The sequence below is a fragment of the Pseudochaenichthys georgianus genome, chromosome 11 (assembly GCF_902827115.2).
Source record: "Pseudochaenichthys georgianus chromosome 11, fPseGeo1.2, whole genome shotgun sequence".
Taxonomy (NCBI): Eukaryota; Metazoa; Chordata; class Actinopteri; order Perciformes; family Channichthyidae; genus Pseudochaenichthys; species Pseudochaenichthys georgianus.
In genome coordinates this window covers 9261909-9273910 of record NC_047513.1, presented here as the reverse complement: position 1 = coordinate 9273910, position 12002 = coordinate 9261909, and the positions used below count along the sequence as shown (strand labels likewise).

General features: G+C 38.7%; 2 protein-coding genes across 2 annotated transcripts in view; one reads left to right on the top strand and one right to left on the bottom strand.

The window, feature by feature from the left end:
• Nucleotides 1-233, top strand: part of col11a2 (collagen, type XI, alpha 2) — a 36548-nt gene extending 36315 nt beyond the window's left edge. The window contains exon 65 of the mRNA XM_071204910.1: nt 53-233. Within this exon, the coding sequence (XP_071061011.1) occupies nt 53-199 (147 nt within the window). The 3' untranslated portion in view covers nt 200-233. The remainder of the gene's footprint in view (nt 1-52) is intronic.
• A 5396-nt stretch (nt 234-5629) lies between these two features.
• hsd17b8 (hydroxysteroid (17-beta) dehydrogenase 8) lies at nt 5630-10206 on the bottom strand. Its single transcript, XM_034094614.2, has 9 exons — nt 9956-10206; nt 8810-9012; nt 8569-8685; nt 7325-7420; nt 6873-6958; nt 6688-6772; nt 6212-6254; nt 5873-5947; nt 5630-5785 (listed from the first exon to the last, which is right to left on the bottom strand). The coding sequence occupies exons 1-9, from the start codon at nt 9999-10001 to the stop codon at nt 5766-5768; spliced, it is 771 nt and encodes a 256-aa protein (XP_033950505.1). The 5' UTR covers nt 10002-10206; the 3' UTR covers nt 5630-5765.
• Nucleotides 10207-12002: the final 1796 nt, after the last annotated feature.

The following is a 12002-nucleotide window of genomic DNA, read 5'->3' as shown; positions in this document are numbered from 1 at the left end:
TTGAATACTTTGATACCAGTTTCTGACCGGTGTGTTCCTTCTGTCCCTGCAGTATCGTAAGGGCTTCGACAGGACAGTGCTGGAGATCAACACGCCCCAGGTGGAGCATCTCCCTCTGCTGGATATCAAGGTGTCAGACTTTGGGGAGAGCAACCAGCAGTTTGGCTTTGAAGTGGGACCTGTCTGTTTCCAAGGCTAAAAACACACACATACACACATCATGCAAAGAACAACACGTGCAAATACTCACGCACACACACATGCACTTAGAGACACACTTATATATAAGAAACATACATGCCCAGTAATTTGTAAATTAACTTGTAAATGATATGAAACACACACACAAACCCACAGACACACACACTTACACACGCGGATGCTGTTGTGAGACAAACACGCCCTCACACTCACGTACGTGCCTGGGGAAAGCAACATCCTCCCGACAAATAATGGACGTAAAAAAAAAAAGTAAAGAGGAGAGAAGAAGAAAGAAACTCGCGGAGAGGAGACCATCGTTTGGGCGCACGACCGCGAGGAAGGACGGAAAAACCAGGAGAGTTCTTCGGAATAAAACAGTGTTTTCTTTACCAGCCGCGACAGGGGCCGGCCTGAGACAGAGGGCAAGCCGGTAGCCTGAGGCCTGAAGCCCCCCGTCTCCGACCCCCTCTCACTTTTCTCTCTTCCCCGCTGTCTCTCTTTTTTCCCACTCATCTCACCCGCTCTACCTCCCCCTCCTCTTCCCGAAAAAGGGTCACTCTTGGACATTATTTAAATTTCTTTGATTCCGCGTTCCCACTGCGAGCAATGTGTTTGACAGTCACTCCTTTAACAATAGGTGCAAGACGCTCCTATGTAGCTGTCTGCATCTACGCTGTGTCAGCATCGTGGCTTTGGTTCACTGCTTTGGCCGTTAGTCATTCGGATAGAAAGTTACTCTGGATTTAAAGTTTTGAATCAACTTTTCATCACTTGCCTTTTGACTCATGAACCAAATTCCAAACCAATGAAAAGAGTCGAAACCAAACTGTGTCGCAAAAGTTCATCAGCGGCTCAGATCAATGTTTCTTCGTAAGCTCTTACTCATCCGGTTGTCTTATTGTGAAATCCAGTGACTTGTCAATCATGTTGCTCACAATGAAAACTCAATGATCTCCCTAGCTTTTATCTTACTACACAGAAAAGAACCAAAGAATGAAAGCCACCAGTTTCTACCCAGAAAAAAGGAGAGAATTAACCAAATGATAGCAGCTGGCTGTTTTTTGTGTATTTTAAGCTGCCACTTGTCTATTGTCATATTCTTTTAATGAACACCTCGCAATTTGAATAATCAAATGTGATTCAGGCCAGTATAATGCAATCTTTCCGCCCTGAGAGCAGCAGAAACCTTAGTTGGATTGTTCACCTCTAATAAAGCATGCAGTGAGGCAAGAAGAAGATCCTAGATCAGTGAATAAAGCCATTATTTTGTAAACTGTGCTGAACTTGACACTATTGTAATTGCATGTTACTTGTGCTTTTCAAAAAGAGCTGATTCTTCTTCAGATCCAGGGTCAGGCTACCAGGGTCGCTACCACACACCAGTCCAGTATTTGCTGAGTCACTTTCTGGGTCCTTTGAATATTGTTTTCCATCTGATTTCTCAACACAGCTCAGAACATCGTCAGGGTTTAAATATGTATATGAGATGAAAAGGTCCCGCCTTCTTTTTCTTAAACAGCAGTGAATCAAATGCCTGCCTTGCTAAAAGAAACTGTGTGGCAAGGTGTTACTTATACCAAAGCATAAAAGTCTTAATATTCACTTTGAGTCCTTCATTTCCTTTATTCTCTTTCCATGAAGCTTTAACTGGGGGAAATGTGCATTACATTTGTACAGAAATAGTGATATTCTATTGTATTTATTTAAAAACAAACAGGGTGCTTTGAAATTAAAAAATACACGGACCACCAAATATTCCAGTCAAATGTGGTATATTTCATTGTATTTATTTCCTGTAGTGCCTCACATGTTAGACTCACTGCCAGCCTGAGTTATGGTGCTTCTGTTCACGCCCTGTCCAAACTCCTTTTGTGGAACCAAAGAATCTGTGGCCATATTTGATTGTAACATCCCTTTATAGTGTTTTCAACGACTGTACTGTGCTTTTACATTTCGCTTCCTCTGTAATGATTAAATGGTGACTCTCCAGTTCTGTCACATGTCCTTGTCGTTGCTACTGTTTGACTGGTGGTGCATTGGTTTCAGGCTCAGATTATTGCGTAACAGGGCTTTCAATTGCAACACAAGAACAGTTCTACATTCAGGAGCTGAAAATACTCTTCTGATCTTTGACGTTTCTATCTGAGACCACAGCGGGGAGGAGAAAGGTTGTGAGAGGGTGGAGACAGCTCTGTTAGCCACCAGTGGATTACAAGTGATTCATAAGAGTATTGTTTATAAGTATAATGTGGCTATGGGGTGATATCATACGAGTTCTGTTTTTTCTATTTGTCTTTTTTTACTATAGCAGGGAAACCGGGCGGGATGGCCTAAACCTAGAAAACGAAAAAAATCTGACCTTGAGATTCTCCAGAGAGAATTACCTCAAATATTTGTTTTATTGTGTTGAAGACAAATGTTTTAACATAAGAAATATGGTGCTGAAAAGAGAAAAAAGTATTATTTTATAATGTGTGTAAGTAATTTTTAAAAGAAGTCTTGTTTCTGTAATATATCATCTTTTGAAAAGAGCTGCTTGACTCTTGTTTTCCTTCCAACGCCCCCTAATCTTTAGTTGCTGTCGATCTTTTTGCATTTGTTCAGGTTCTTTAGAGCGGGGGGAAATCACAAGACAATACATAATATTCTGTTCAGTGGACAAAACACTGCGGAGCCCTGACAGGAGGAGTGTGTCAGGTTATAGGACACTGTGTAAAGCTTATGGGAACATTGTGACACCTTGCAAATGTATCTTAAATGCTACTGCTGTTAGAGAACTGTAGCAATTTGATGGAAATATCAGAAGTTAGAAGTGAAAATCAGATGGGAGGTAAATGATATAGAATGCCATCATTTATAGTATAGCATAGTAGAGTATAGTAAAGTATATTATAGTTTGTGTGCTGCAAATACTTCATATCATAGTATAAAGTATGTCTTTAGTATAGAAAAGTAAAAAATGTCAGTGTTCCATAAGAACATCACAATACAGTATATACATAGTATTCTATTCTATGACTTGTTGACATGCTGTACCTGCATCTTCTTCATATATCAACAAACTATACTATGGCATTTTATGATATGTTTCTCACATACTATACTATCTCGTTTTTTATAATATTTTCAACATACTATATGTTTTTTTTCTGATATTTTTTACATACTATACAATCATAATATAAATGTAAAACATTACATTCATTTGACACACTTTGTTGTTTTTCATTACATTTTTGGACAAAGGTTTCAATGACTTTTGTTCAAAATACTGCACTATGTCGTTTTTTATAATATTGTCAACATACTATACAACACCTTTGTGTTTTTTTTGAAAATTCCGACATTCAATGTCATGTCGTTTTTTTCTCATCATTTCGATTTACTATAATATTTAGTTGTTTCTGATATTTTTATTTAGCCTTTATTTATACAGGTGTACAAAATCTCATTGAGACACAAGGGCCCTTTCTCATTTCTCGAACTCCCCTCCTCGACTCCCCTCCTCGACTCCTATCCTCGATACTTAGTCCCGCCCACAGGAGATGCGAGCGGAGGAGCCGAGGAGGGGAACCGAGGAGAGAGGAGGGGAAGCAGCAGGCCGTTAGAGAAATGAGAACTCCTCTCCTCTGAGCGGTCATTTTAAAGAGATGTCCATTAATGATGACAGAAGGCACAGCAGCCCTCTGTCTGATGGACAGATGTGTTCATGACCACTTATATATTTACTTTGATTCATTCACAGTGCGTATAATGAGACAATAACAGGCTACAGATGCGGACACACACACATATGTATATATTTATATAAATATATACAATTTCAGAATCAAACAGAGCACTCATAATAACGTAACACTATCAGAGACTGGATATATCCCCCCCTCTCCCCTCTGGTCGCAACAATGAGGGAAATAAATTACGGGCCAAAAGTTGTATTTACAAGTATTAAAAGTAAGCAGAGGACACCAAACCAACTGAGACCTGTCTGTCCGCTGCATCTATGCACATACTGTACCACACACACCTACACCACACACACGCACATACAGCTCCTAAAACAGGCTACAGGCAGCCGTTGTGTATTTTATTGTGAAGCACTAAATGGTTTTAGAAAAATATCGACTCTTTGTTTGTAGATATCTACTAAACTACAGTAAATACAGAGAGTAATGTAGGCCTGTTATACTGAGTGATATATATTATACACACTGCTCTGCTTTCTGCACGGACCTCACAGCTGTTCTCACTGTAAACATCGCGTCGCGATGAAAGCAGTTTCTAAAATAATATCCAGGGGATGCATGCAGAGCTGTCATTGGCTGAGATAAGTCCGGCCGTGCGTCACGACTCTTTGAAACATCTCTGTTGCCGGAAATGCATCCATGAAGGAGCCGTGGAGGACCGTGGAGGACCCATCAGTGTATCCTCGGTTATAGCTCCTCCAGAGAGCCTCCTCGACGCTCGATCCTCGGTCCTCGAAATGCATTTAGAGAAATGAGATGTCCTTCAACATGGCGCGCTAAAATTCATTTCCAGGTCCCTACCGGAGGACCGAGGAGTCGAGGAGCGGGATTTGATGAAATGAGAAAGGGCCAAGGTCTCATTTTCAAGAGAGACCTGTTCAGTGGTAACACGACCACACAAAGTTACAGACAGACAGGACACTAAACACAGGCAGAGGCAACACGACAAATACAACATCGTAAAAAGTAGTAATTGAAACATACTATTCTGTGTCCTTTTTTTGGACACACCATACTACAGTATGACTTTTTCCTGATATTTACAGCATATGGTGATATTTTTGGTGTACTATTCAATGCTGTTTTCTGATATATTTGACACTCTACCATGTATTTAATTCAAATACTGTAGTCTGACATCTATTATAATATTATATATTTTCAAGTTATTATACCATTATGTCGTTTCCGTTATTCTTCAAAATACTAGAACATTAATTAGACAAACTTGTTTATTTTGATATTCTTTTTTCCAAAATGCTATACTGTTGTTTTTTATGATATTTTCGAGGTACTATTCTATGGCATGTTTTAAAAATATTTTGGACTTACCATAGTGTGCTTTTATTTGATGTTTACAGTAAACTATGCTGCAGCGAAAGCAGATGAGCTCATTATCAGAGTGGAGAGCTCTGGTCCAAAACCTTTTCAGTGCTTTAACTTAACCAAAAGTGTTTCCATCACCAACCTACAGAGGATCAGAAGAAAAGCTTTGAAAGCACAAAGATAATCCTGAGAGGCTCCAGTGGTGTGACAGAGCGGGCTGAAGATCTGGAGTAAGTTTGATTCCGGTCCGCCCTCTGAGCGGGGTTAGGATGAGAGTTTAGGACAGTGCAGGCGTCTGACGGCTTTAGTTAAACACTTTATTCAGATCTTTCAAATCAAAACATTCTGTACAGATATATTACAAACAGGTGTTTATTGGCACAACCACAATTTTAAAACATAATTATCAAAGTAGTATAATTTTCAGCATTTAAATGAACTACGAAGAAACTGGCCTCCCATTGGTCTTCATCGGTGTGACAGACAGTCCATTTACCCAATGAAGAGTCCACCTTACAAAGAAAGAGCACATGTTGAAGACGATGAAATGACAGGAGAGTTTTTACAGAAACAGCTGTGAGAGAACTGAGTCACACCACCTGTCACTTCCAGGCTGACTCCGGTGATGTATCGAGAGTCGTCTGAGGCGAGGAATGCACAGACATCAGCGACCTCTAGAGGAGGACAAAGAGAAGGCAGGTCAATCTACATCCCTGTACTTCATTTCACTTAACAGAACAAAAGAATCAGAGGTCTGGGGAAGTTAAGAAGAAAGAAGTATTTACAAAAAACAGCATTTCAAATGGTTTTGTGTCCAACGGTAAAACCTTTTTCTAGTTTAGATTCATGAGCTTAGAAAAGTTCCTTTTCCTATACAGTGAAATAAAGACTGAAGGTCTGCGGTGAACACAGTGATGTTAACATGAGCCAGCACTGACCTGCAGGCTCACCCATTCTTCCCAGAGGCACCAAGGATTTCATCTGAAACACAATGACAGAGCAGATTTAAGGCTGTATCAATAAAGGTTTTTTGAATTATCTTATCTGTAGGGAGGTCAAAGTGACTGCATTTTAAACTCAAATCGAGGCAAGAAATGTGTTTACTAAAAGAGGTGTTTAGTGATGAATTATACACTGGAAACATTTTTATTTTCATGTTGTTTTGACTTTATAATAAACAATCAGCAATACCCTCTTGGCTTAAATAACAGTTTGTGTTTGGTACATCTTGGACTTCAAATGGCTTCACTTGTTGAAATGCACAAAATGTAATTTACAGCACAAAATATAAGTAGTTTTATAAACTGCATAGTAATCACTGTTCAGAATTAGGTTACAATCTGAGTCAGGATCTTAAACCTAATAGATGTAGTGTTATTTAATCTGTGTGTTCTCGTGCGTGTGTGTGCGTTACCCTGCTAATAACTTTCTCTGGAACTTTATCCGTCATCGGAGTCAATATGAAACCTGGCAGCACACAATTACACCGAATGCCAAACCTGTAGCAACGGACAAAGAAAGCAGATTATTATATTGTATGACTCTGTCCTCACCATCACTGTGGGTCAGGATGTGTTTGTTGCTTCAGGCTCTTCTCACCTGCTGAGCTCTTTGGCCGCGGTCCTGGTCAAACCCTCCACTCCTGCTTTAGAGGCGGAGTAATTGGCCTGTCCGATGTTTCCCACCTACGAGCATTAAGGAAACCGACACAGGGATACATCAAGTTCAGCATCACTTAAGGTTTTGTTATGGAACATCAAAAGGTCAAACCCCCCCCCCCCCCTCAGAGAGGACTGAACAACTCATTAACCAGCTCCTAAAAAATAGTCTGGCATTCCTACTTTATTTAAGAATGCAAATATATTCTTGATAGGTTTCTGAAAGTGTATTCTTGTGTCTTCTGCTTTGGAAAACTGCTATAAAAGTTCAGAACCACAATTGCCACTAACCTGTAGCTTTAATATTTGGGGACGATTCCAATGTCACTTTTATTGTTTTACCCTTCTGGATAAAAACCTTAAAGCTACTTATTAGAGAAACCACGCTCCCACCTTTCCCACGATGCTGCCCACGGTGACGATGGATCCTTTGGGTGCTCCGCAAGCCACCAGAGCCTGAGCCACGGCCTGAAGGACCAAGAAAGAACCCTGGGAGGGATGCAGGGAGGGAAGTGCATTTCATATTCATGCTCACTTTCACGCTGTGTAAAACAGATTTGACTTCACTGAGAGGGCGATGAAAGGAACACTACAGAAGATTGTATTTCAATCTCTCACTACGAATGACCTTCCATACGAGAAGAACGTTTTTTTCTCACAAACCTCCACAGTGAACTCATTTTTTAAATGGGAAAGTCTTGATGAATTGTTATCAATCCGGGCCACTTTAACGTTATGAAAACATTAGATTACCAACTCTGATGCAGTACAATACAAGTCTCCCTCTTTTCGTCCCAGACTCACTACATGCATTGTTACTTAAACCATACCTAAATGTTTAACACACTTTAATTGTTAGGTTATCTATAGTTTAGCATTTATTTATTTTTTAAACACGCCGCAAATGTACTTAAATGCATTAAGAAATGTCTCTGCTTTAGGGTTTTTTCATTCACCATGCGAGAAAAACAAAGCTTCCGTCAAGAATTTAAAGTAATACAAGGTGAGTAAATGGTAAACTATTTGGAATTAGAAACCAACATTTTCTACTAATAGTAAAAAAAAAAAAAAAGCTTAGACTATATGTGACAAATACAGTAGTATTATATCTAGAGTGAGTATTGATGTATTAAGATAAACTATTATTATTAAAGTTGGATGCACATTAAAAAATATATATATAAGATATGCTTTTCTGCTGCCAAGATAATAAGAAAGATAAGGGTAGTTCCTGCCTGGTGAGGTCAGTCTGATACAAATGGGGCATTCATAATGAAGCTAGCTAAATAAATGAAAAATATTTTTAAAATTAAAGACAGAAATGTTGTTATTTATTTTTAAAAAGTTGTCTGATGTTTTGGAAACTGCATTGAGGGAAGAGAGATCTTAACAGATCTCTGGAACATCTAAAAGACTCTACCGACCCATAAGAATATATACCGCTCTTTATTGGTTAAAACTTTATTGGAAAATTAGTGCTTTTGATCCTGTAATGATCCAGCAGGAATGATGACTACATCTTTCCAGTGATCTGATTGGTCAGTAGTCAAACGGTCTGAACCTCTAAAGTGTACCTATATTTTAAATGAGTTAACTCACGAACCTCTACGATAAGCTTTGCGGTACAGGCTGCGTACCTTCAGGTTGACCCGGATGACATTGTCAAAATGATCCTCGTCCATGTTGAGCAGGAAGTCGTCCTGGGTGATGCCTGCTGCGTTCACACACACTGACGGAGGCTGAAAGTAGTGAGTCTGCAGAGGGAGAGCATTGACTGTTAACAGAAAAGATAGAAGGGGAAAATTGAATGGAGAATGTTGCAGCTTGACTTTAATTAAACACACAGTGTGTTGATTGTTTTTGGGCAGTAGTAAACACCTGTATTCTTGTGACAAGATTCTTTACACTCTCTTTTGAAGACACATCCACCACAGCCGCCATGTGACCCTGCCCTCTGAGGTCCCTCTGCAGGCTCCCCAGGGTGTCATGGGCCGACTCCTCGCTGATGTCAGCGACCACCACGGAGGCGCCCTCAGAGGCGAGGCGCTGACACACCGCTCGCCCGATCCCACTGCCTCCTCCTGGGTGGGGAGAGAGCAACAGGAAGTCAGAGCAACACCTGAGACGGACAGCCTGTGTCGACCAATCGAGTCACTTTTATTTAGATGTGGTGTGGTGTGCAGGAGGAATAATGTCTGTGCCAGGACTTCCTTTATCGAGACATTTGATTGGGAAAAGGTCAAAAGTTAGGGTTCCATGTTCAAGCAACATCAATGTGCATGTCTTGCTTTATGATATTGACAACATTTATTGTTAAACTTTAGTGACTTTTTGTGTTTGCACATTTGCACTTCCTCCCTAAAAACTAAATAAACCTACGTTGATTTTTATTTTAAAAAGCAATAGCTTCCGCTGTCTGTTGTTGTAAAAGACCAATGATACTTCAGCTTTTACATTTAACCTGAAATGACTACAGTCTATGAATCACTTGAATGAATGGTAGGATAATCTGCTTCACTGTTTTTTATGATCTTTGAGTGTTGGACTTAGACAAAACAAGACTCAGGGAAAGTGTACTCATGTTTTACTATTATTAACAATTTGATCATTCATAGAATTAATATATAATTAGTCATAAATATGATTTAGAGCCACAGTCATACTTTGGCTCTATATTGAAATGACTGAATGTAAAGCTGGTAGGCTAATCCTTTTTCAAAGTCATGGATCAGAGCTCAAATGTAAATAGGCAAAAGCAAAACCCAAGGGCTCTCCAACTAGTTGTGAGCCAAGAGAAACTTATAATAATTTACTTTAAACTTCCCCAAGGTTATTCGGGTAGTTTACCTTTACAAAACAGTTGCACGTAGCAAACATTTGTGGGTTTAAACAGTAAAACCAAGTGAACTGACGCCCGCGACTAACGAAAAAACATAAAGTCCTGCAGAGATTAGCACACTGCACGTATGTCTCTCTGTACCTATTAATACACGGTGAATGAAGAAGGGGAAATTATAAACATACCAGTGACCAGTGTCAACCTTGATATGAGTCTTGTGGCGGCCGTCATGATGGGGTTGCTTCCTTTAGGTAGCCTAGCCTAGCTACCTAGCTAGGTATATTAGCCTCAGTTTGATGCCTCTCGTGTTACTTTTGATTCAAGTAAAGTGCACAAACCACAAACATAGGGTTGTATCGACCTAGCAAAACTCAACCTTAAAAGTTAAATAACAAAACAAAAAAAGTCTACAGGAAGTTTGACCTGACGACGGACGTAAAAGAGTAATAATAACAAACGGCTTCCGGGCGGCTTTTACAAATTATGTATCTAATACAAAACTAAAAAAACATGTTGCATAGTGAAATGTAAATAGAATAGCAGTTGCAACCTTCAATTGTGGTCACTCACAACCATAGACTGTGGTCACAGAGCTATATATGTCAATTGTAAACGTTTTATTTTTTAAAGTATTTAGCGGAAGTGTTGCAGTTATTGAGTGTTTAACTCTAACTTGACACTAGTGGTGTAGTTACTTGTTGTGGCCACCGGAGGGCATCTCGATTATAAATACAGTCAGTCTATGTAATACTCTGATTATGTTAAAACAGTCCATGAGTTAAAAGCTAAATAGTGGTGGAACAACTGAGATATTCGGAGAAATGATAAACAAACCGGAGTATTTTATATAGGGATTGATTTAATTTCATTTAATTTCATTTCAAACCTTTATTTATCCAGATTGGTCCCATTGAGATCATATCTCTTTTTCAAGGGAGACCTGTATGATGAGTACAGCAGGAGCCAAAGATTCCAAAAAAACTGAACAGGACTTGAGGGGATGAAGTGTTGCTGGACTGGTAGAGTTGTAACCATAGACTGTATGGATGTAACACTGTTAGACGCCTTGATATTACAGTGACAAATAAACACTGCCCTCCAGTGGAAACACTGCGTTACTACATATATTTAGTTAACCGGATGTATCACTATGTGATTATGTGTGCCTTGTGGCCACAAGAAGGCAGGTTTTTCCCATTTGTCCTCTTTGAACTATTACCTGTGTATTACCTTACTATTATCTATCTATATATATATATATATATATACATATATATTAACATATTTTTCACACATTGTAACATTTCCCAGGATGTACAGTATATGTGTATATATAAAATATATAGATATATATATATATATATATATATATACACACACACAAACATCCTGAATATATCAAATCAAATCAAGTTTTATTTATATAGCACATTTATAAACAATTTTTGGTCGGGCCAAAGTGCTGTACATATAATAAAAATAGCCTACAGTAGAGACACTTTACAGCAAATACACAGCAAATACAACAGCACAGTACATATATATATATATATATATATACATATAATAAAGCTTTATTTATATCGCACTTTTCATACAGCACTTGCAGCTCAAAGTGCTTTACAAAATGGCACACATCACAAGTTAAAAATAAACAACAAGAAATTCCCCTCAGATCAGATGTTAAAACCTTTACAGATACATGCAGCAAAATATAACATTTTAACAGGTTAAGAGACACAAGGAGGTAAAAGGTATGATAATAAAAAATAAAATAAATAATTATTTCTCTCAGAAAGATAAGACACAAGACAAGTGAATAGATGCAACAATATAAAACCCTATAGAATAAAGTGAACATACAGTCCCCTCCAAGACTATTGGAACAGCGAGGCCAATTGCTTTATTTTAGCTGTGAACTGAAAACAATTAGGTTTGACATCAAAAGATGAATATGAGACAAAAGGTCAGTATTTCAGCTTTTCATTCCAGGTATTGTTCAACAACTGAGAAGATAGCACCTTTTGTTTAAACCCACCCATTTTTCATGTGAGCAAAAGTATTGGAACAGACTTAAAAAGTGTGAAAAGTGAATAATACTTAGTATTTAGTTGCAAATCCTTTGCTTGCAATAACTGCATCAAGCCTGCAACCCATGGACATCACCACACTTTTGCTTTCTTCTTTAGTGATGCTTTTCCAGGCTTTCATCACAGCCTCTTTCAGTTGTAG

What these genes read in the sequence shown, in the direction of transcription:
- hsd17b8 (XM_034094614.2), bottom strand. Translation starts at nt 10,001, where the DNA reads ATGACGGCCGCCACAAGACTCATATCAAGGTTGACACTGGTCACTG. An exon ending in TGGGCAGCATCGTGGGAAAG is followed by an intron (nt 6,959 to 7,324) that starts GTGGGAGCGTGG and finishes TAATGCTCGTAG; the next exon opens with GTGGGAAACATCGGACAGGC. An exon ending in GCGGCCAAAGAGCTCAGCAG is followed by an intron (nt 6,773 to 6,872) that starts GTGAGAAGAGCC and finishes CCGTTGCTACAG; the next exon opens with GTTTGGCATTCGGTGTAATT.